Raw genomic sequence first — 22103 nt, 5'->3', positions numbered from 1 at the left:
TAGGATTTTGATGGCTTCCTGTCTTACATTGAGGTCTTTCATCCATTTTGAGTTTATTTTTGTGTCTGGTGTAAGAAAGTGGTCCAGGTTCATTCTTCTGCGTGTTGCTGTCCAGTTTCCCCAGCACCACTTGCTGAAGAGATTGTCTTTATCCCATTGGATATTCTTTCCTGCTTTGTCAAAGATTGGTTGGCCATACGTTTGTGGGTCCATTTCTGGGTTCTCTATTCTTTTCCATTGGTCTGAGTGTCTGTTTTTGTGCCAGTATCTGCCCCCTTTTCTAAAAAAAAAAAAACCTACAAAAGTTCAGTTCAAGGTCTGATTGTTGGTAACACCTCCAAGACACAGCTCTACCAGTTCCTGGAAGTTTAGCTAAGAACTGAGTTCAGTCAGTGCAATCCAAGCTTCAGTGTGCACAGGCACATGAGTGACCCTGGTACCTAGTTAAATGCAGATTCTGATACAGTGGGGTGGGGGTGGGGCCTCAGATTCTGCCCTGTTTTTTTTTTAGAGGGTTTATTTTATTTTTTTTTAAAGTTTATTTATTTATTTTGAGGGCGAGGTGCAAGTGGAGGAGGGGCAGAGAGAGAGAGAAGGAGGGAGAGAATCCGAAGCAGGCTCCGCACTGTCACTGAGGAGCCATGAATTGTGAGATCATGACCTGAGCCAAGATCAAGAGTCAGATGCTTAACTGACTGAGCCACCCAGGTGCCCCCAGATTCTGCATTTTTAACAAGCATACTGATATTGGTAGTCAGTGGACGGGATGCTTCAAACAAGGCTGCTGAGAGGGCTCTTCGCCGAGTGCCACGCACTTCCTGTTATTAATTCCGTAGGGTTTACTTCCTCTGCCCTTCCAGTTAGTATTTCAATTCCCTTACTTAAAAAAAAAATTTGTTTTAATGTTTATTTTTGAGAGAGAGAGAGAGACAGAGCATGGTCAAGGGAGGGGCAGAGAGAGGGAGACACGGAACTTGAACCAGGCTCCAGGCTCTGAGCTGTCAGTGTAGAGCCAGACTTGGAGCTCGAACCCATAGACTGTGAGAGCATGACCTGAGTTGAAGTCCGGTACTTAACCAACTGAGCCACCCAGGCGCCCCTAAGTCGCCCTACTTTTTAATTCCAAGTTGGGCTTATTTCTGAGTGTCATCATCTTTTCCAGGATAGAGGGGAAAAAAATTAACTTAGGTTTTATTTCATGGAAAACAATTTCATAGTTAAATGAAATTTAAAATAGGAAGAAAGCTTACTTTTCTCTAGTGCTATTTTTCTCTTGTTCATAAGCCATAGGCAGGTCGTAGTAATAAACATGGAATCATGTTTTTGGCCTTCTCTTGATCTGAGCTAATACAAAATTCCTCTATATCACTATGTGTCCCTTATAGATATTATTTCAAAAATTGACTTTAAATCCTCACTTTGACAACCATGTTTTGGCATGTAATAGTCATGGTGGTAGAGACAGTATTTATAAAGTCAGCATCTGGAAAAGGATGACCTTAGCCTGTTAATATTGAAGATCACTGAGCAGATCAGATGAGATCAGAGCAGATTCCTGGTTCTGGTGGATTAAGGGACAAGTGGAATTGAAGGATTCAGAAAAGGACCAGTGTTTCTTGGACAAAGGAACCTTTGGAAATAACGTAAACCAAGCAGCTCCCCAAATCTTAAATACCCCTCACCTGCTGCCAAAGAGACGTTTCAATTTATCTTCTTTTTAATTGATGCCTAGGATTTCCAGTGAGTTGATGTGACATTAACTATCTATTTATGGACTTTATTTCCTGTGTTTCTCCAGAATATAGACACTATGATGAACATCTTCGTGCATGTGGATTATTTTCTTTTGAATTATTTCCATGATATAAATTCAAGGAAATAGGATTGCTGGTTTAAAGGGTATGGGCATTTTCATGACACTTGATGGGTCCTGACAAATGACTTTTCAGTGGGGCCATACCTGATTCCAGTGCCCTGAATGGTGTGTGGTTATAACTTTTCCAACAATGGATTTCATAACTTTACCTTTACCCCCATCCACCCCGAACTAAATAAGAGCAAAATAGCTCATTTCTTTGCTTGAACATTTTCATATATATTTGTGAAATATATATTTTCTCTTTCTTGTGAACTGTCAAACTTGAACTTTCGATTTGCATTTTAATCAGTGTTCTTATGGGCATACAGTGAGTCAAAAATTAGACATGGCTTTATCTTTGTTAAACATCGAACACCCACTCACCCCTGAAATATAGAAGTTGTGTATGAGTTGGGGCACCTAGGGGACTCAGTTGGTTAAGCATTCGACTTTGGCCTAGGTCATGATCTCGCCGTTCCCGAGTTTGAGCCCCGTGTTGGGTTCTGTGCTGACAGCTTGGAGCCTGGAGCCTGTTTCAGATTCTGTGTCTCCCTTCCCCCACTCATGCCCTGTCTCTGTCTCTCTCTCAAAAATAAATAAACATTAAAAGTGGTGTGTGAGTTAACTTTAGCAAGCTAGGTCAGCTATTTTCATTTTAAGCTTTATAATATCCTGGTTCCTGTCTTCTGCATGGTTTCTTGTTTATCAACCCGTCTCTTAAGTGTAGGGTTAGAGCTGAAAACAGGCCCAGCTGTAGTCCAGCTAGTGTAGCCAGTTGTTGGTTGTTGTTTTAAGGCTGCCTTGACCTGTTTCAGGGGCCTTGCCTTCAACCATAAGGAATAACGGATTAGATTAACTGGGAGAGAGTGAAGTTTTCTTCTTTTTCTTTCTTTCTTTCTTTCTTTCTTTGTCTTTCTTTCTTTCTTTCTTTCTTTCTTTCTTTCTTTCTTTCTTTCTTTTTCTTTCTTTCTTTCTTTCTTTCTTTCTTTCTTTGTCTTTCTTTCTTTCTTTGTCTTTCTTTCTTTCTTTCTTTCTTTCATTTGGATGCTTAGCCGACTGAACCACCCAGGTGCCCCAAATTTATAATTTTTTTAAAATATGAAAACAAGATTTTACATGTCTGTTACATTATAACCACAAAGAAAACATTATATATATATAAATATAATTCTGATTTTTGATTTTCCAGAAAGAAGAAATTAAAAAGAATATTTTCATCATATTTTATCAAGGAGAGCAACTCAGACAGAAAATCAAGAAGATCTGTGATGGGTAAGAGACTGTTCATGGCTCTTTCATCAGGGATTGGGTCATGATTAGGTGAAGAGGGATGGGAGACAGAGTACTCTTGACTGGGCCTTCTTTGAGATCCCTTAGGATTTTAGAACAACTTTCTGACGTTTGACCAGATAATGTTAAACATGAGACTGATTTTTATGGGGCACCTGGGTAGCTCAGTCAGTTAAGCATCTGACTTCAGCTCAGGTCATGATCTTGTGGTGAGTTCGAGCCCTGCGTTGGTCTCTGTGCTGACAGCTCAGAGCCTGAAGCCTGCTTTGGATTCTGGTCTCCCTTTCTATCTGCCCCTCCTCCATTCGCATTCTGTCTCTCTCTCTCTCTCTCTCTCTCTCAAAAAAAAAACAACATTAAACAAATTAAAAAAAATTTTTTTAATGTTTATTTATTTTTGAGACAGAGACAGAGCATGAAGGGGGGAGGGTCAGAGAGACAGGGAGACACAGAATCGGAAGCAGGCTCCAGGCTGAGCTGTCGGCACAGAGCCCGACACGGGGCTCGATCTCACAGACTGTGAGATCATGACCTGAGCCGGAAGTCGGAAGCTCAACTGACTGAGCCACCCGGGCGCCCCTAAATTTTTTAAAATGCAAATAATTTTTAAGAGCTGTGGGACTAGGAGCAGAGAGGACTTGAATCAGCAAAACTCAAGGTAACTAAAAGTAGACATTGTAATCAAATAAGTGTATTCCCTCTCACACCCTTTATCAGCCACTAATGAGTAGGCAAACTGCATGCTGAATTGTTTCTGATTTTACAGAATCGTTTTATTCCAGCAGAAATTATTCAGTAGGAAGGACGTTATTGCATTAATATATTCTGGGGAGAAGAAGAGACAAGTCACGCCCACAGTTTCTTTGGTTTGAACGAAGCTCATTCATATAATAGAACCATAGCTTTAATTCAAATAGTGCGAGCGATGCGTTGGGAACCCTCAGAACTGGGATTCGCTTTCCGAGTGCCAAAGAGACAGTTATTCTAGAAAAGGATGGTCATCCAACCGAAGCCAGTGATGGCTAGCAGAAGAGGACATGTGGAATGCTTTTCCGCAGTAACCCCCCGCCTTGTGACCTTTGGAATGTATGAAACACAGGTTTCGAGCCATCATATATCCCTGCCCGGAGCCTGCAGCGGAGCGCAGAGAGATGCTGGCCGGCATCAATGTGAAGCTGGAAGATTTAATCACCGTGAGTGAGGCGTTGAGGCGTGTGACCTACCTCCCCCACTTCCAGAGAAGTCCTGTGTCCCAGGGCCCTCGCTTCCAGCCTGGCTGGAATGGTAGCTGTGCTCTCCCAGCTACCACTGCAGGAGATTTCGTAATCAGAAAGCAGTGTTCACGGGGGTGCAGGGGGTGATTGGGGATGTCAGTCCTGCTCTTCCTGGGCTGAGAACTGACCGCAGCCCCGGTCGGCTTTTGGGTGGCCAGCCCAGTCTGATATTATCGCTGAGGCCACATCTATGGTACAGCTAACTAGCTAACTAGCCAGTTAGCTAGCTAGCTAGCTAGTACAGCTAACTAGCCAATTCAGTTGACCAACCAGTCTGACAGATTCTTTTTCCATGGACTCACACACTTCTTTGAGCTGACTAATTACTTCTGTAAAAACAGTGAGTGAGTCCTGTTTCACCGAGGGCACACACCTCAAATTCAGATCCTTTTGTAAAGTTAGTCGTCCCCCAGGGTGACACTCAGCACTTCTGTGATTAGAACACTTGCTTCAGTAAACTTTCAAAGTAGTCTCTGAATGCTGCTGGGCCTAGGTCAGGTTGTTTATTGTAGATGAACGCGTTCCACCGGAACTTTCTGTGGACCTGTCGTCTGACTTGCAATGCCGTGGCCATGAGCTCCACGTAACCACTGAGCACTTGACACGTGGCTAGGGCAGCTGAGGAACTGAATGTTTTTTTCACTTTTTTTAAATTTGTTTTTTAAATTTTTTAACATTTATTCATTTTTTTTCTTTTTTTTAAATTTTCTTTTTTCTTTTTTAAAATTTACATCCAAATTAGTTAGCATACAGTGCAACGATGATTTCAGGAGTAGATTCCTTAATGCCCCTTACGCATTTAGCCCATCCCCCCTCCCCCCACCCCTCCAGCAACCCTCAGTTTGTTCTTCATATTTATGAATCTCTTCTTTTTGTCCCCCTCCCTGTTTTTATATTATTTTTGTTTCCCTTCCCTTATGTTCATCTCTTTTGTCTCTTAAAGTCCTCATGTGAGTGAAGGCATAGGATTTTTGTCTTTCTTTGACTGACCAGGAACTGAATTTTTATTTTCAATTCATCTTAATTAAGTTTAAAATTTTAATGGCCACATGTGTCTACCGTGTTGGTTGTTAGCACAGTTCTGGATCCTCCGTGAGTATCTTCAGGAATTAGGTGTGCGAATGTGTGTGTGTTTCAAAACTCTTAGGATAACAAACGTCTTTGCCTTCCCAGAAAAATCTTTGCTTAATTTCTTTAATCCCTTCTCCTTCTTCTTTCTCACTTGTCAAAGAGACTGTGCTTCCCTAAAGCAATTACCCTTGAACTCCTTTCCCCGAACGCTCCCTACTAGATTTTAGGAAAACCTCATGGGGAAAAGAAGTTATGCCAAACTTACGCTCCTGGGGAGCCACCTGAGAACGTTGCTGAGAAGGGTATTCTCTTATAGCCCTGAACAAAAATGAATCCCATTAAATAAATAAACTCTGTGGGCAAAATTGTCCATTCCCTCCTTCATTAATTCACTTGTCGTTTATTGAAGACATTAGGTACGAAAAGCATTTTGATAGATGTATTAATTTCCTCGGGCTGCTATAACAAATTAGCACAAACTGGGTGGCTTAAAACAACAGAAATTTATTCTCTCACGGTTCTAGAGGCTGGAAATCTGAGATCTAGGTGTCAGCAGGGCCGTGCTTCCTCTTACAGCTCTAGGAAGGGGTCCTTTTCTGTGTTGCCCCCACCTCCAAACTCCTGGGTTGAAAACCTAATGCCCAAGGCGATGGTATTAGGAGGTGGGGCTTTTGGGAAGTGATTGGGTTATGAGGAGGGCGCCCCCATGAATGGGATTAGTGCCCTTATGAAGGAGGCCCCGGAGAGCTCGCTTGCCCCTTCTACCATGTGAGGATAGCCCAGAAGAGGATCCTCACCTGACCGTGATGGTGAGTGCGTTGATATCAGACCGCCAGCTTCCAGGACTGCAATCTATAAGTTTTTGTTGTTTGTAAGCCACCCTCTATGGTATTGTATTATAGCAGCCCGAAGAGACATAGACATCTCCTTAGCCCCTGGTCGTTGTCTGCAATCTTTGGTGTTCCTTGGTTTGTAGTTACCTCACTCCAGTCTCTGCCTGAATCGCACAGGGCATTCTTCCCTGTGTGCCTAGATGTCCAAAGCCCTTATAAGGACACCAGTCATATTAGTTAGGGCCCACCCCACTCCAGTATGACCTTAACTTAATTCCATTTGCAAAGACCTTGTTTCCAAATAAGGTCACATTCATAGGTACGAGCGGTTAGGACTCAGCCTATCTTTTTTGGAGACACAATTCAACGTATGACAATAGTACTGTAAGGAATTTAGAAGAAAAGGAAGATACGATCTTTGCCCAAGGGTTTTAACCTCTACAAGGGAAGATACTCTGCTCATGAGGGTTGAGGGTGGGGAAGGGCCACAGGCCAGGGGAGGGAGCCCCGAGCGGAAGAAGCCTTTATGACTGACGAGCTTCCATTTTGCCACATTGCGGGGCTCCCTGTGTGTTCCCTGTTTCTCTGTGTGTCTGTCTCGCCCAGGTCATCACACAAACAGAGTCTCACCGTCAGCGCCTCCTCCAAGAAGCAGCTGCCAACTGGCACTCCTGGGTCATTAAAGTGCAGAAGATGAAAGCTATTTACCACATCCTGAACATGTGCAACATTGACGTCACCCAGCAGTGCGTCATTGCTGAAATCTGGTTCCCGGTGGCAGACACCGGGCGCATCAAGAGGGCATTAGAGCAAGGCATGGTGAGTGGCAGATGGAGCAGGGGAGGGGGAGGAGGAGTCGCGTCCAGCCTCTGCAGCCCCTCTGTCAGGCGCTAAGGTTGTCATCCTCCTACGTCACATGAACTTCATAAGTGACTTGCTGGTGACAAATGGCAAGTCTCCTTCATCTTTGTGTCTTCAGTTCTTCTTTTTTTCTTTAATTTTTAATGTTTATGTATTTCTGAGAGAGAGCAAGCACGTGCACACAGGTGGGGGAGGGGCAGACAGAGAGAGAGAGGGAGGGGGCCGAGGATCTGAAGCAGGCTCTGTGCTGTCCGCAGAGAGCCCGATGTGGGGCTCGAACTCACGAACTGCAAGATCATGACCTGAGCCGAAGTTGGACGTGTAACTGACTGAGCCACCCAGGCGCCCCTGTATCTTCAGTTCTTAATCTAGTGCTGGGCATGTATCAGAAAATTCCTTTTCTTGTCGATGTTTGACAGATATCCACCATCTCTCTGATTTACTGCAAGCGCATGTTGAGCACTGATGTGCTAGTCACTCTGCTAGATGAGACTGTAGGTCCCACATGCGGTGTGACCGTAGGTATGTCCGTTCCCTCATGAAGGTCACCGTCTGGCCAGAAAGACAAACAGCCAGACCCCTGTGCTCACTCTGTGCCCACAGCTATGCTCTGCACTCTGTACCTTGGTTAATCTTACAGCCTTCGTCGTTCACCTCTCCAGATGGTCACTGTGCACCAGGAACAGATCCAGGGCTATGCAGGCAGAACGAAGCCCTGGTCTGACAGACTTTCTAGAAAGGAAGACAGATAGTAGGCATGTCCATAACTAATGTGACTTCAGGTGGTGATGGTGGTGAGCAGGAGGGCGGCAGATGGTGGAGGATGGGGTGGGGGGAGACGGGCTTTGTTCTGATCACCTGTTTACCCCGTTGGTGAAGAAAGGAAACTCTGCCCTAAATGGTACGAGATGGCCAAACACACAACACTGGCCGTCGGACACATGAAACTGGCAGCGGTTGATTAGTCACATATGCTTATAGCCCAGGGTAGGAGGACACCACTCCCCACACAGGGCCGCATGGAGGTTGTACTTGGGGCTTGCACTTGGGGGCACAATGAGCCAGCCGGGCTATGGGAGGCAGCCTCCCACAAGAGGAGGGGGTCTGGTTTCCATGGGAGGACGTGAGTAGCTTGTTAGAATACCTTTCTGGGGTGGCAGGGGGGTGAAGCCCATTGGGTCGAAGACTAGGCAGTGTGCAAATGGTCTGGCCTATGGGAGAGCTAGCTGGGTGGGGACCCCTTCCCCCTCCATGGGAGGCAAATCTGATGAAAACAGAGGAACTCATGGCTTGGACTTTGGGGCCCTGTGAGACTCAAAGACATCAAGGTGACACCTGGAATTTTAGGTCTTACAATACTGTGATAGGGCTGTTGCCCTCAGAAGGCCCCTCTGAGCGGGTGGCTTGGAGCAGGAGCAGGTGACAGGCTAGGAGGGAGAACTTTCAAGCTGAAGGATCTGGAAGTAAAGGCCTTGACATGGAATTGGCCTAGGAGGCAGGAGCTATCTTTATCCCCTTTGTACATATGAGGAAACTGAGTCACACAAAGTACAAGTGACCTGACTGTGATCCTGAAGCCAGAAGGCTGGATTTAAATGTCCCCATATGGTAGTCCAACAATGCACCTAGAAAGAGCATTTCACCCAGCTTGGGAAGGGCAGGGGTGCTCCCTGGAGGAAGTGATGCCTGAGCTGAACCATGGAAGGGTCATCAGTGAGCAGGTGGATGGAGGTGGGGAGGAGCGTGGAGTGCAGGCCCACCTGGCTGGAGTGAAGGTGTGGCAAGTTTCAAGAATGGGAAGAAGGTCAGGGAGAGGCTGCAGGGCAGGTCCTGAAGGACTTAACAGTGGTATAAGGGATCTGATTTTATGCCCATGCTAGAGCTGCACAATCCAGTTTGCATTTTAGAAACATTTCCGTGCGATATGGACAAGACAGCAGGGCCACCGGGGAGGTGTCCTGACGCACGTATGTGAACGAGACAGGGTCATCCTGTAATCACAGAGGGGCCAAACTTCTACAAGTCTGCTTCGGACTGTTTCTTCAGTGTCTTCAGCCCTCTGAAATAACAAGTCTTTCCCAGATAGGAGTAGAAGGCTCTACGTGGGTAGGAGGTGAGGAGAGAAGTGTAATAGGCTAACTTTCGTTGTCAGCATCACAAACAAGCAAAATATACTTACTCTATGCCAGGGGTTATGTCAGCTGCTGGGGCACATGTTAAGAAAAATGAAGCACCATAATTCTTGCTCTTAGGGAGATCATAATCTCACACATGAAAAGATATATCACAAGAGAGTAAAGAACTCCACCGCTTGCGGTGGGACCTAGGGGAAGTTACTTAACCTCTCTGGACCTTTGTTCCCTCACCTGTCAAGTGGGGCTGGGTAGGAAGGTGATACGGACCTCATGGCATTTTAGGAGGATTGATGGGCAGTCATTTAGCCAGTGCTAAGTCCCACTGAGTACGCAGACTTTGGACTGACTGAAAGGTTCCTAGGGAGTGAGCCTGGGGAACGGTTCATACCTGGGTAAGTGAAGAAGAGAGATGGCTGGTGTAAAGTCACCTGTTTCTGTGCAGAAGTAGTGGGGGTGAAGGTGTGAAGGGAGTAATAGTCAATATTGGAAGGAAGTCTTGATGACCAAATGGAAGAATTTTGATTCCATTCTCTAGGTAATAGGAAGCCTTTGAAGATTTTTGAGTAGGGGAGTAACATGACGGAAGCAGTACTTGTTTGTTCTATTTTATGAAAGAAGGATTGCACCATCTGCAGCATAGACTAAATGGGGAGGCTCAGGGCTAGGCTAGTGGTTATGGGAGCAAGAAAAAGAAGGACTTTAAAGGGACAATCAGCAGGATTTGGCGATCGATTGATTGAACTAGGAGAAGAGACGCGTCTGTTGATTCCCAAGGTTCAGGGATCTGGAGATCGGAGTCTGCTGAAGGAGCAGGGAGGCCAAGGGAGAACCTGGCTTTGGGGCAAGTTGATGAGTTTGATTTTAGGCTCCTGGATATTGTGGGGTTGCTGAGACATGAAAGTTTGAAAGCCCAGACAGGAAATTAAAACAGAATCGAAACTGGGGAGGGAGTAGGACCATTTGGAAGAAAAGGGCAGAATCAAGAAAGTGGGTTAACTCTTGAGGGTGTGAGTAGAGAGAAAGGAAGAGGAGAGGACCCAGAACTGGGCATAACAGGTGAATTGGCAGGAGCAGGAGAATGGAAATGGCCAGAACTCCACTCTCTTGATGACTCTCCTGTAAGATAAATTAGATATTAGGAAGGTATTTTACAGAGTGGTCATGGATGTCAGAGAGGTCAAGAAATTGTCCCAAGTTCACCTATAAGGGATGGCAGGAATTGGACATCCATGGGCTCACACTCTTCCTTACGTTTTTGTCAATTTTTTTTTGTTTGTTTTTTTGTAGGAACTAAGTGGCTCCTCCATGGTCCCCATCCTGACTGCAGTGCAGTCTAAAACATCTCCTCCCACATTTAACAGGACCAATAAATTCACAGCTGGCTTCCAGAATATTGTAGATGCATATGGTGTGGGCAGTTACCGGGAAATAAACCCAGGTAAAGTGTCTGATGCATTGTATAATGGGGCAACTTGAAAATGAAAACTGGTTAAGATTTACCCCTTGGGTGGCCTAGGAGGTGAATTGCTTAAAACTGAATCATTCCTAAAATTTTGTTTGGCTTCCTAATGCTCTGCATTGGTTGCCTAAATGGTGATTAGTGAAAGATTTGTTCTTTGTCAAGATTTCACCTGTTCTCCCTTGAACCATCGCCTTATTAGGCAGTCACATTCAGTTCTTGTTTCCTTAACGATTCAGTGGGGTCATCTCTCAACATTTTCACAGAGCTGTAGCTGTTTTGTGGGTGAGATGGGAACACACAGCTGGCTTCCAGGACTTGGAGTCAGAAGACTGGATTCTAAGTGACATAAGCTGTGTGATATTGGTAGTCTGGTTTGTAAAATAAAAGGGGTAGACCAGGTGCCCTTCAGCCACGTAGTCTATAGTGCTCTTTTTCTCCAAGCAGAGTCCTAATCTTGTGACCTGTAATGCAGCGACCCCATAGGCTGGGTATCCTGTGAGTAGAGGTGTGTGATACGTGTGGAGTATACGAAACGCTCAGAGATGGGAAACTGGTTTTAAGACCCGATACATTTTGTGATCTTGGGCAAGTCACCAAACTGCTTCAAAACTCAGGTCATCTGTAAACAGGGACTTCTAATGCTTACTTATTGATAAGCTAATGTGTGTGCGAGCTCAGCAAATGTTGGGGATGGGGAGGGAAGACAGAATCAGAAAGATACGAGGGAAGCAGCTTGTGGGTCACGGATCACGTTAGACAGGTCTTTGATGGGGCCACTGGCTGTGGGAAGGACTCAGGCTGTTGTGGGTCTCCCCTCTATAGCTCCCTACACCATCATCACATTCCCCTTCCTCTTCGCTGTGATGTTTGGAGACTGTGGTCATGGGATTATCATGCTCCTGGCAGCCCTTTGGATGGTCCTTAATGAGAGACGCTTGCTCTCCCAGAAGACCAACAACGAGGTGGGTGTCCGTCGAATACCTTGCCTCAGTTCTCCGAGGTTATAAGTAGAATCTGAAAAATGTGTATGTTGTTTTCACCAAAGAAACAAACCTGTTTTATGAAAAGCAAAGGATAGAAAGGATAAAGGGGCCAAAATTCAGCCTAGAAATTCCTGTCCAAAGGTCAGTGCTTTGGATGGTGTGGTGCAATTTCTTTCAGCATTTTTGTTTTTTGTACATTGCTTGACAAGGCATTGATCTCTCTTTATTTTTAAGTTTTTTCCCTCCTAACATGAATTTTTTTCTTTGATTATAAAAAACAATATATGTTTATTTTTAAAATTGGGAAAATACAACAATTTAACTACCTAGAGAAAATCACAACTAATGTTTTTATCTATCTTCCTGTATTTTTTCTGGGCTTATACACAAATTTTTCAACATTTTTAAAAATAGGGATCACATATTGCATATTAATTTGTGGCCTTTTTTTTTCACTTAAAATATCACAAATAGTTTTTCTCATGGCAGAGCCCTTCTCCCACAATCAGTCCATGCTCAGTGTTCTTATGAGCTCTGTGTTCACTGGAATACATCTTGTAAGCTGGAAACATGCCTTTAGCTGTGTTCTGAATTTTAAGAATATCTGCAAACTTTTATTACAAGTTGTCTTAACTAGAGCTAGTTCGGTGATGTCACAGCAGCTTAATCATAAGCGCGGTTAGTGGGAAACTCCACCTCTGGTCAATATAGTTTTGTGTGACCAACACTGTAAGAGACGTAGCTTCCTAGAATAAAGAATTGAAATCTCAGAGCTACACTTTGGCAGGTCTGTGAATGATTGACACCCATCATCCAGTATTATAGAAAGCACTTGACTCTTCTTAGTGGACGTGCTTAGACAAGACTTGATTTTATGACAGAATGAGTGGAGCTTTGACTTGCCATGAAATTTAGCTGCCATATGCATCCAGCTCGGAGCTTGTCTCCTAGAAGTACTTGAAAGAGTGGCTGCACACTTTCATGTCCCTCCATAACGTGTGAGGCCTCAGCCTCCGCTTCAGTTATGTTTTCTTTTTCTTTTTCTTTTTTCTTTTTTAATGTTTATTTATTTTTGAGAGAGAGACAGAGCTCAAGAGGGGAAGGGCCAGAGAGAGAGGGAGACACAGAATCTGAAGCAGGTTCCAGGCTCTGAGCTGTGAGCACAGAGCCCGATGCGGGGCTCGAACTCATGAACCGTGAGATCATGACCTGAGCCGAAGTCAGACGCTTAACTGACTGAGCCACTCAGGCGCCCCTTCAGTTATGTTTTCTAACCAGTGATGACTTAAAGATTATGAGGCTTATATGGTTTTTCTTCCACAGTAACAACCACCGGTCTAGGACTTTTCTGACTGATGTATGTAGGCTCGGGGAAATCACGGTGTGTGTGCTCTCTTTGGATCGCTTTGATGTTGCCCCGTGCTGTGGCCCCTCTGTGTGGGGCCTGTGTGCCTTGCCGTGGATGTTCCACTGGCGCTGGAGACATCCCATAACACATTCCCCCCCACCCCGGGCTCTGGTGCCAAGCCCCCTGACGGCCATCTTCTCTGTCTCCCTGAGACCAGGTCTGGAACACCTTCTTCCACGGACGCTATCTGATTCTCCTTATGGGCATCTTCTCCATCTACACGGGCTTGATTTACAATGACTGCTTCTCCAAGTCTTTCAACATCTTTGGCTCTTCTTGGAGTGTCCGACCGATGTTCAGAAATGGCACGTGGAAGTAAGTTTACAGACAGAGGTGGGTCACTCGCTTGGCTGTCCAGGTGGCTTCAGGGGCACTTTTCATGGTCAAGAAGTCTATGCCTGGCTCTGCTCAGAGGCGTGCCCACAAATTCAATGAATGATTCCATTTTATTTACCGAGTGAACAACCTCCAACCAGTCCCTCAGTAACTGTGCTGGTCATTCTATTGTGTGGAGATAGTTTGTAACATTTCAATTAAGTGTATATCATGGCGTCTGTAGCATGTGCCAACACTACTGTGAAAACAAATAGGCAGGTACAAACTGGGCATCTTGGTGTCAGTCACAGAAGCTAAGTTCCCCGGAGGAGAAGGTGGCATTTGAAGCAGACCTAGTTCCAGCAGGGGACTGGACGCAGTGAGCACTTAGGACAGAAGCCTGATGTGGTGTTGAATTATATAAATCACTGGTTTCCAGTGCTCGAGGCCCCAGACTCACCTGAAGGGCATTTTCTTTGATGGTTCAGAGTGACTCCATTCAATGTCAAAAGCAAAGGAGGGGGTGGCTAGTTTTCATAAGCAGCTCCCTGTGTTTGTCTTTTGGGTGATGGAGTGAGGAGGGCAGGTAGGATAGAGTAGCTGGCGAGGAGTGGCTGCGTGGGTGGCTGTGTCATGGGGGGGTGAATGCATCCCCCTAGTTTCTTTGCTGGCCCAGCTTCCTTGCAGTAGAGTACAGGACTATTAAACAATAAGGAAGGGAAGGAAGGAAGGAAGGAAGGGAAGGGAAGGGAAGAAGGAAAGGAAGAAGGAACAGAAGAAGGAAGGAAGGAAATGAAGGATAGGACATTTTCCAGAATACAGATGGCTATATTGACAAGTACTTTTGTTTTTGTACTTGCTTTACGATTAAGTACCCTGAAGAGATGCCTAGGAGAACAAAGCTTTCATAAATTTAAAGACAAATTACTTAGTTCTGCTCTTTAGATGTAAACTCGCAAGCATAGCGATGGGCTTTGAAGCATGTTAAATCAGCACAATTTCACCAAACTACCTCCATGAAATCTCATTTACCCAGGAGCGTGATTGGGAAAGGTCCGAGTCACCTGGCTTTTTGTCATTCTGCTAATGTGGGCTCGAGTACTCTTTTATGCACCTGTGAATGGAATGACCCCTGCCCCAATTCAAGGCTCTCGGAGGCCAAGCCCAGTCTGAGGGACACTCAGCCACATGCCAGGCATCCCTTGTATGAAGTGGGACCTTATTAACAGGGAGACAAAAGAAAATTGCAGTCATCCATCAGAGTGGCAAAGGACACAGCAAGCTGGTTTTGGTCACCAGTCACAAGCTAGGTCTTGGGCTTGCTTTCCCTGAGAATTGACTAGGGACACTGTCACAACGTTCTTCAGCCAAGGACCACCAGAAGCATGCCTGGCATCACCCAGAACTGGATTTACTAACTCAGGGAGCTGGTGTACCAGTGGGGGAGCATGGGCATCTCAGCAAGAGGACGTAGGGAAAGGGCCTACAGGGTCTGGCTTCTAGGCAGATGAGGGCAATGTTTGGCCATTTTTGTGGTTCAGGCATTGCCCTTATTTTGATATGTCCATATTTTAATATCAGATATGATGTGGATCGGTCTTGTTTTTGTCTGGATCCACCAAGGTCAGAGGGTGGCTTTGTCTGATGTTGGTGTTCTATGAACTTGTTTATGTCAACAGCAGAGATCATGCCTTAGCTGTGGGTGCCGGTTCCCTCTTATCGGGAGCGGCTTTGTCCACACACAAACAAACCTCTTCTAGTGCAGTGTAACCGTACGCACTGAGGCATGCATTAGGGTCTGAGTCTGAGACGGCCAGTGAGGCCACCTGTTCCCACTGTGTCCTGAGGGTCTGGTCATTGAGATCAGGCTTCCTGATCCCCCCTGTTGCTCCCTAACACCTTCGAGCACCTCAGTTGTAGGAGGGAGGGAGTATATTTCTAGGTAGCCAACCAAAGTTGCCAGCACTCTTTTCTTCATCATTTCAGTATTCCTTCTTGGCCCTTCTATAGATGTGGGCTCTGTTAAACAAACAAACAAACAAACAAACACACACCCCTAATATTCTCATCCCCTTGGGGCTTGCAGAGATAGTAAGAAATTCCTACCCACTGACGTTCATGCTTCTGAGCAAAACTGGGACACTGATTTAAAGACATTCAATGATTTAAACAAACTGTCAGTTAAAAAGTTATGAGTAATTTGGGAAAATTTGAGCAATGATTGCATGTTTGATGATTTTAAGTGATTGCTGGTAATTTTTAAGGTATGATACTAGACTATGTTAATTTTCCTTAAGTCTGTATCATTTAAAATACCTACTAAAATATGTGTGGATAAAAGTAGCGGTCTGTTAATCGGAAATGATTCATTTGGTGGGAGGCAGCACTGGGTAGAGGGTCAGATGGAAAAGACTGGCCATATATTGACACCTGGGGAATGGGTAGCTATATGGAAGTTTAGTATATTATGCTCTCTACTATTATGTAGTTTTGAAATTTTCTGTTCTAAAATTTCTTTGTTGCACATAAAATAAAAACTAAGATTTAAAAAACTTACCTGAGCAAAAAAATAAATAAATAAAGACATTCAATGGACTGCAACTTTTGAGAGCTAAGTTTCATGAAGATTAGGGTCTGTGGGTGAAAGCCAAATTATACCTCCAGATGAGCCCATGTGTACGCAGGGATGATTTCCCAGGCTTGTCCCCGGGCTGAGATTTCTTTCTTATATGTTCCTTCATCCCTGACCGACTTTTTTTCTGACGTAGTATAACTGCTTTTCTTTACAATACTCCACCAGGCTGAGAGCCTTTGGAGACTCAGACTGTGAGCGTCTTGGGGCCAGATGGTAATGTGCATAGTCTCAGCACCTAGGACAATACTTGGCACATAGTAGGTATTCAGTACCCATTCTTGGAATGATTGAATGAGCCAAATGATGAGTTGCACCAACAGTGAGGCTTTGATTGGCTTACAAGTTCATGACCAACGGCACTATAGTGTTTTTTTCTACCTCTGGTTAATCATTGGTTTTGTTTTTATTTTTCCTTTTCCCCTCTCTAGTGCACATGTAATGGAAACAAATCCATATTTACAGCTGGACCCAGCCATTCCAGGAGTGTACTCTGGAAATCCATACCCATTTGGGATTGATCCGGTAATAAAGTCTTCTTGGGTTAGATATTTATTACGTAAAATGTCTTGCTGAGGAGATCTCTATGTAGAGGGGAGGAAAGTGCCAGAACCTTTGAAATCAACAAACTTACACACTGAGCTAGAATTACATATACTGGAGGTTTTGTGGCACTGTGTAGGACTCAAGTAAATGTCCTACCTGTACCCTTTACCTAGCCCCTGGGTCATTTTCCATATAGTTGCTCAAACATCTGCTTCCTTCTCCAATAATTTATACCCCTGGTGGTTAATGATTGCTTCTTTAAAAGGCCCTTGGTTGCCTGGAAAGTATGCATGTTAGAGAAGTTATTAGCATCCGGATCAAGTTCCTTACCTTGGCATTTTCTTGCAGTGAGTAACATCTCCCTTATCCTAGCAAAGTATGGATTTGCTCTTAGCTTTACTTAATTTTACCGCCTAGAATTGACACAAGTTTTTTTTTTAAAAAATGGTACGAGTTAACTTTTGTGTTCGTTATATCTATCTCAACTGGATTTGAGCCAAGCGAAACAAAGGTGCTTGCTTGCACAGCCTTTCAGATCTAAAGGGATTTCCAGAAGGCTCACATGCCTATTGGCTTATACGTGATGGCCCAACACATAACTGCCACTAGATGGCAGCCTTGTGCTCCAAATGAGCTTGACCGAGCTAGACCGAAACTTGGCAAATGTTGTCAATAAATGTTTCTTCTAAGCTCTTTTTGTGGGAGAGATCCTAAGACCTTAGTTTTAGTTGCTGCCATTTGAGAATAAACAGTACGGGCCCTAAAACTGTACTCTCCTATATTACGGGTTGTCTCCTCTTCGGTTAGCCCGAGTCCTCCCATTGCTTGCCTGTCTCCCCTCCCTTACAAAGGCAGAAGACATCACCCGGGATTTGTTTATACTTGGCCACTCAGGGACACTCGTATTCTAAATTTTATCACACGAGGTAAAGTCCTTGAAAGTTGAGCTGTAAGCCGCAAAGTGCTGAAAACAAACGCAAGTTGATATTTTTGTGGCTTGATAGGCTTTTTCTGTGGTCCGAGGAATTTCATGATTAGCACGCGGGCTGCGGAGGAGGACAGACAGAGGGTCTGGTTGACCTTCCTTTGCTTTGAATGTCTTTGCTGCCACTGTCCTCTTTTCACCTTCCCAGCCCACCCCTGAATCATCAGCATATCCTGTCTGCCCGGGTCTGCTCCTCAAAGGCCGGTGTAGCCCAGAACCCACGGAGCCAGAGTATCTACTCTGGCAATTTTATCATCTTCCCAATAGACAAGAAAGGAAAAATGTGAGGGGTAGAGGAGAAGTGCAATGTTGAGAAGAATTAACTTTTTCCCTAGTAACATTTACGTTTTTGAACATTCCTGGTCTTTTTGTGAAAAAATAAGAGTTATATGAGCTTAAAAATCCACAAAATAGTATAAACTAGAAAAGAAAGAGTCTCCTTCCCTATCTCTGCTTTCTGGCAATTCTGTTCCCCAGAGAAACCCCCTTTAACAGAACGTTTCTGTGCCTGTATTAGACCCTATATATATTAATGAAGGGTTGGATTTTTACATAATGTAAATTTCTACAGCAGCATTTATTGACCATGTGCAGCCTTTTTTGTGAATCAAATCATAAGATATTCGGTTATCAGAGCTGACAGGTCTTTCTAAAAGTGTTCGTAGAGGGGCTCCTACGTGGCTCAGTTGGTTGAGCGTCAGACCCTTGATTTTGATTCAGGTCATGATCTGAGCCCTGTGTGGGGGTCTGTGCTGACAGCACGGAGCCTGCTTGGTTTTCTCTGTCTCCCTTTCCCCCGTCTCTCTCTCTCACCAAAAAAAAAAAAAAAAAGAAAAAAAAAGAAAAAGTGTATGTATTTTTAAATAAATGAACGTAACACAATGGTTAAAAGCCTATGCTTTTGGCTCAGATAGCTGTGTATAGATCTTGCCTTTTCTATTTCCTCACTATGTGGTTTTGAGCAAGTTAATACCTCTGTGTCTCTGTTTCCTCATCTGCAAAATGGATATAACAGCAGCCCTAACTCACTGGGTTGCTCAGAAGATTAAATGATTTTTATGTGTCAAACACCTGGAACAGAGTCTGGAAAATAAGTAGGTCAAATAACCTATTTGCTATAGTATTATTTCTTCCTAGGTGTGTAGAGAACTTAATCACCCCGAGATTGAGATAAATTTACCTTCTCTGTAAAATGCGAATATTTACATCCGTCTCGTAGGGTTGTTAGAATTAAATGAGATAGTACATTTAAAGAGCTTAGTTTGTGCCTGGTACTTAATTTATAGTTCATCAGATTTGACTGGGCCTAAACCGTGCTGGGGACCCTGCCCTAACCATGTTCGGTGATCCCGTAGGGCTGGCCAAGCAGGCGGGCAAAGGGAAGAGCAGAGGGTACAGGGCAAGCCCGGTGCAGCTTAAATGCCAAGGCAGATGGCGAAGGGAGAGGAGACGTCTCCGGTGTCTGGGCACCTGTTACTGGAGACCCTTTGCCTACCTTGCCAGCAGCCCCCTTAGTGATGGTCCAGCTGGCAGCTGCTCAGGACATTGTAAAGGACGTGTCGGTGAGGTGTGGTTCCTGCCTGCTTGTGTGCCTGGGGTGGGTGCAGGGTGACCTTGCATTGAGGCCGTGCCTAGCAGAGCTTCGAGCTCTTACCCAAAGCAAAGTAGTTTGGAGGAGGAAGTCATGTTAGGTGGGAAGATGTGGCTTTGTTACCTTTGAGATGTGGTATAGCGAACCCTTAAGACATATGTATAATCTTTTTTAAAAATTTTTACATTTGGGGCGCCTGGGTGGCGCAGTCGGTTAAGCGTCCGACTTCAGCCAGGTCACGATCTCGCGGTCCGTGAGTTCGAGCCCCGCGTCAGGCTCTGGGCTGATGGCTCGGAGCCTGGAGCCTGTTTCCGATTCTGTGTCTCCCTCTCTCTCTGCCCCTCCCCCGTTCATGCTCTGTCTCTCTCTGTCCCAAAAATAAATAAAAACGTTGAAAAAAAAAAAAAATTTAAAAAAAAAAAATTTTTACATTTATTTATTTTAGAGAGAGAGTGAGCGGGTGTGTGAGCGCCCAAGTGGAGGAGGGGCAGAGAGGGAGAGGGAGACACAGAATCCGAAGCAGGTTCCAGGCTCTGAGCTTTCGGCACAGAGCCCAACACAGGGCTCGAACCCACGAACCATGAGATCATGAGCTGAGCCGAAGTAGGATGCTTAAGCACCTGAGCCACCCAGGTGCCCCACCCTTAAGACATATCTAGCAGGCAGTTTGGGATGTGTCTAAAGTTGAAGAGGGCTGAGAGGTAAGAGCAAAGACTGAACCATTTACATAGGGGTGGGAGTGGAGACCATGGGGATATTGGAGATGTCTTTGGGGAAGAAGAATGCCAGTGAGTGGGGCCATTAACTAGCATGGGACCCTACCTAGCCCCCTAGCCACTCTGAGTGCTTGCTCTGTGTGTCAGTCTTGGTGGGAGGGCCGGGACACGTGCCCCTCACTTTTCAAGCCTGGCAGTTCTGTTAAAACAGGGACTGCGTAGGGGCGCCTGGGTGGCTCAGTCAGTTGAGCGTCCGGCTTCGGCTCAGGTCATGATCTCACGGTTTATGAATTCGAGCCCCATGTCAGGCTCTGTGCTGACAGCTCAGAGCCTGGAGCCCGCTTCCGATTCTGTGTCTCCCTCTCTCTCTGCCCCTGCCCCCACTCATGCTCTGTCTCTCTCCCTGTTAAAAATAAATAAACATTCAAAAAAATTAAATTAAAAAAAAAAAACAGGGACTGTGTGGAAGGCAGGGAGCATGTCTTGCCCATAGCGCTAACAAATATTGGCTCTAAGTGTGGTTTCTTGCGATGGGCCCTGGAAAATGCTTTGTGACGTGAAGCATTTTAGAAATGCCAAGTCAAAGGTGGTATTCTCAAGAAGGGATTGGAAAAATTCATGGGCCAGAGCTCTACGTCACTACCAAGTGGAAGTGAGGCCAGTTTGAGATCTCTCCACGATGTTTCAGAATGTCTTTTCCCTTAGAACAGAGGAGAAATCGTGTAGGATTTTTTTTCTTCTAGCCACGTAATATCTTCCTAATGGCACTAATAACTCTGCCAAACTTGTCATTAGAATCGCATTTATTTATTTTTTTTTTAATTTTTTTTTTCAACGTTTATTTATTTTTGGGACAGAGAGAGACAGAGCATGAACGGGGGAGGGGCAGAGAGAGAGGGAGACACAGAATCGGAAACAGGCTCCAGGCTCTGAGCCATCAGCCCAGAGCCTGACGCGGGGCTCGAACCCCCGGACCGCGAGATCGTGACCTGGCTGAAGTCGGACGCTTAACCGACTGCGCCACCCAGGCGCCCCTAGAATCGCATTTAAAAGGGGTTTGGTCCCCTTCCTTTCCTGAACCTAAAATGTCCGCATTGAACTGGATCAGAATGTGAAAATATGGATGGTCCCCAGAGTGACTTCCTCAGGAGGAGTCCTGCTATTTCCCCCGATGCCGGGAGAACTTCTCGACTCTGATCTCACGTATTCCTTGTCATGTCTCCCATCCAGATTTGGAACTTGGCTTCAAACAAACTAACGTTTTTGAACTCCTACAAGATGAAGATGTCAGTTATCCTGGGAATTGTCCAGATGGTTTTCGGTGTTGTTCTCAGCCTTTTCAATCATGTGTGAGTTTCACGATGAACTTTCTGCCCGTTGATCTGACCGCGTCATTGATGAGCGGTGACTGAGCCGCCACATTGGTCCTGTGTCTCCTTGTGCGAGGGTTTCTTCCTTGCCACGGGGAGGAGCGCTTGGCCGGGTCTCTTGGCTTGAGCCAGGGCGGGCAGGTTTGGCAGAAGTGGGACCTCTGTTTCTCCTGAGCTGGGTCACTGAAATATGAGTGACCTTTCGCCTCAGGCATATTTGAGGGTTCAGAAAGAGACTGGCAAGCACATAGCATCTTCTGTCCCCCCAACCTGAAAGACTTGGGGTCACTGCTATATCCAGGATTAGCTCCCACCAGTGGGCAAATGGAGACATAAGTGCATTTGGGCCACCGTGCCCTCAGAGTCCTAGAATCCTGATGTAGTGTCTTCCAAATGGCTGCACCCTCTCTCTCACTTGGACTGTTAATGTTGTCTTATCTTTCCTTTCCTTCTATCAACCTGCCTCTCTAAACATCTCAAACCTATTCTCTAAGGATGTAAATATACGAAAACATGGAAACTGGTCAATTACACATTGATTCTTAAGCTTCCACCCCAAAGTGACACATACCCCTTCCGTTCCCACCGGCCAGAGCCAGTCCCATGGTGACCGCCGACCTGAAAGCTCACAGAAGTACAGTTCTGCTTGAAAAATAAGATCTATTTAGTGAGCAAACTAGTCACGACTAGTGACTAGGGACCCCTGGTACTCCTGCTTACCTGAAAGGGCCGTGGGGGTTAAATGGGAGGTAATCCCAGAATGTATTTTCTGG

General features: G+C 45.2%; 1 protein-coding gene across 1 annotated transcript in view; it reads left to right on the top strand.

Annotated features, from left to right (window-relative positions):
• The window catches only part of ATP6V0A4 (ATPase H+ transporting V0 subunit a4), a 70243-nt gene that overhangs the window by 12964 nt on the left and 35176 nt on the right, over positions 1-22103 (top strand). The window contains exons 7-14 of the mRNA XM_047096020.1: positions 3048-3130; positions 4248-4341; positions 6933-7145; positions 10610-10760; positions 11607-11746; positions 13333-13490; positions 16554-16647; positions 21191-21309. Coding sequence (XP_046951976.1) covers positions 3048-3130; positions 4248-4341; positions 6933-7145; positions 10610-10760; positions 11607-11746; positions 13333-13490; positions 16554-16647; positions 21191-21309 — 1052 coding nt within the window. The remainder of the gene's footprint in view (positions 1-3047; positions 3131-4247; positions 4342-6932; positions 7146-10609; positions 10761-11606; positions 11747-13332; positions 13491-16553; positions 16648-21190; positions 21310-22103) is intronic.

The sequence above is a fragment of the Lynx rufus genome, unplaced genomic scaffold (genome assembly GCF_022079265.1).
Source record: "Lynx rufus isolate CCGP_SWC_20201006 ecotype Redwood Valley unplaced genomic scaffold, mLynRuf1.p SCAF_4, whole genome shotgun sequence".
NCBI lineage: Eukaryota > Metazoa > Chordata > Mammalia > Carnivora > Felidae > Lynx > Lynx rufus.
This window is presented reverse-complemented; position numbering and strand designations above follow the sequence as displayed.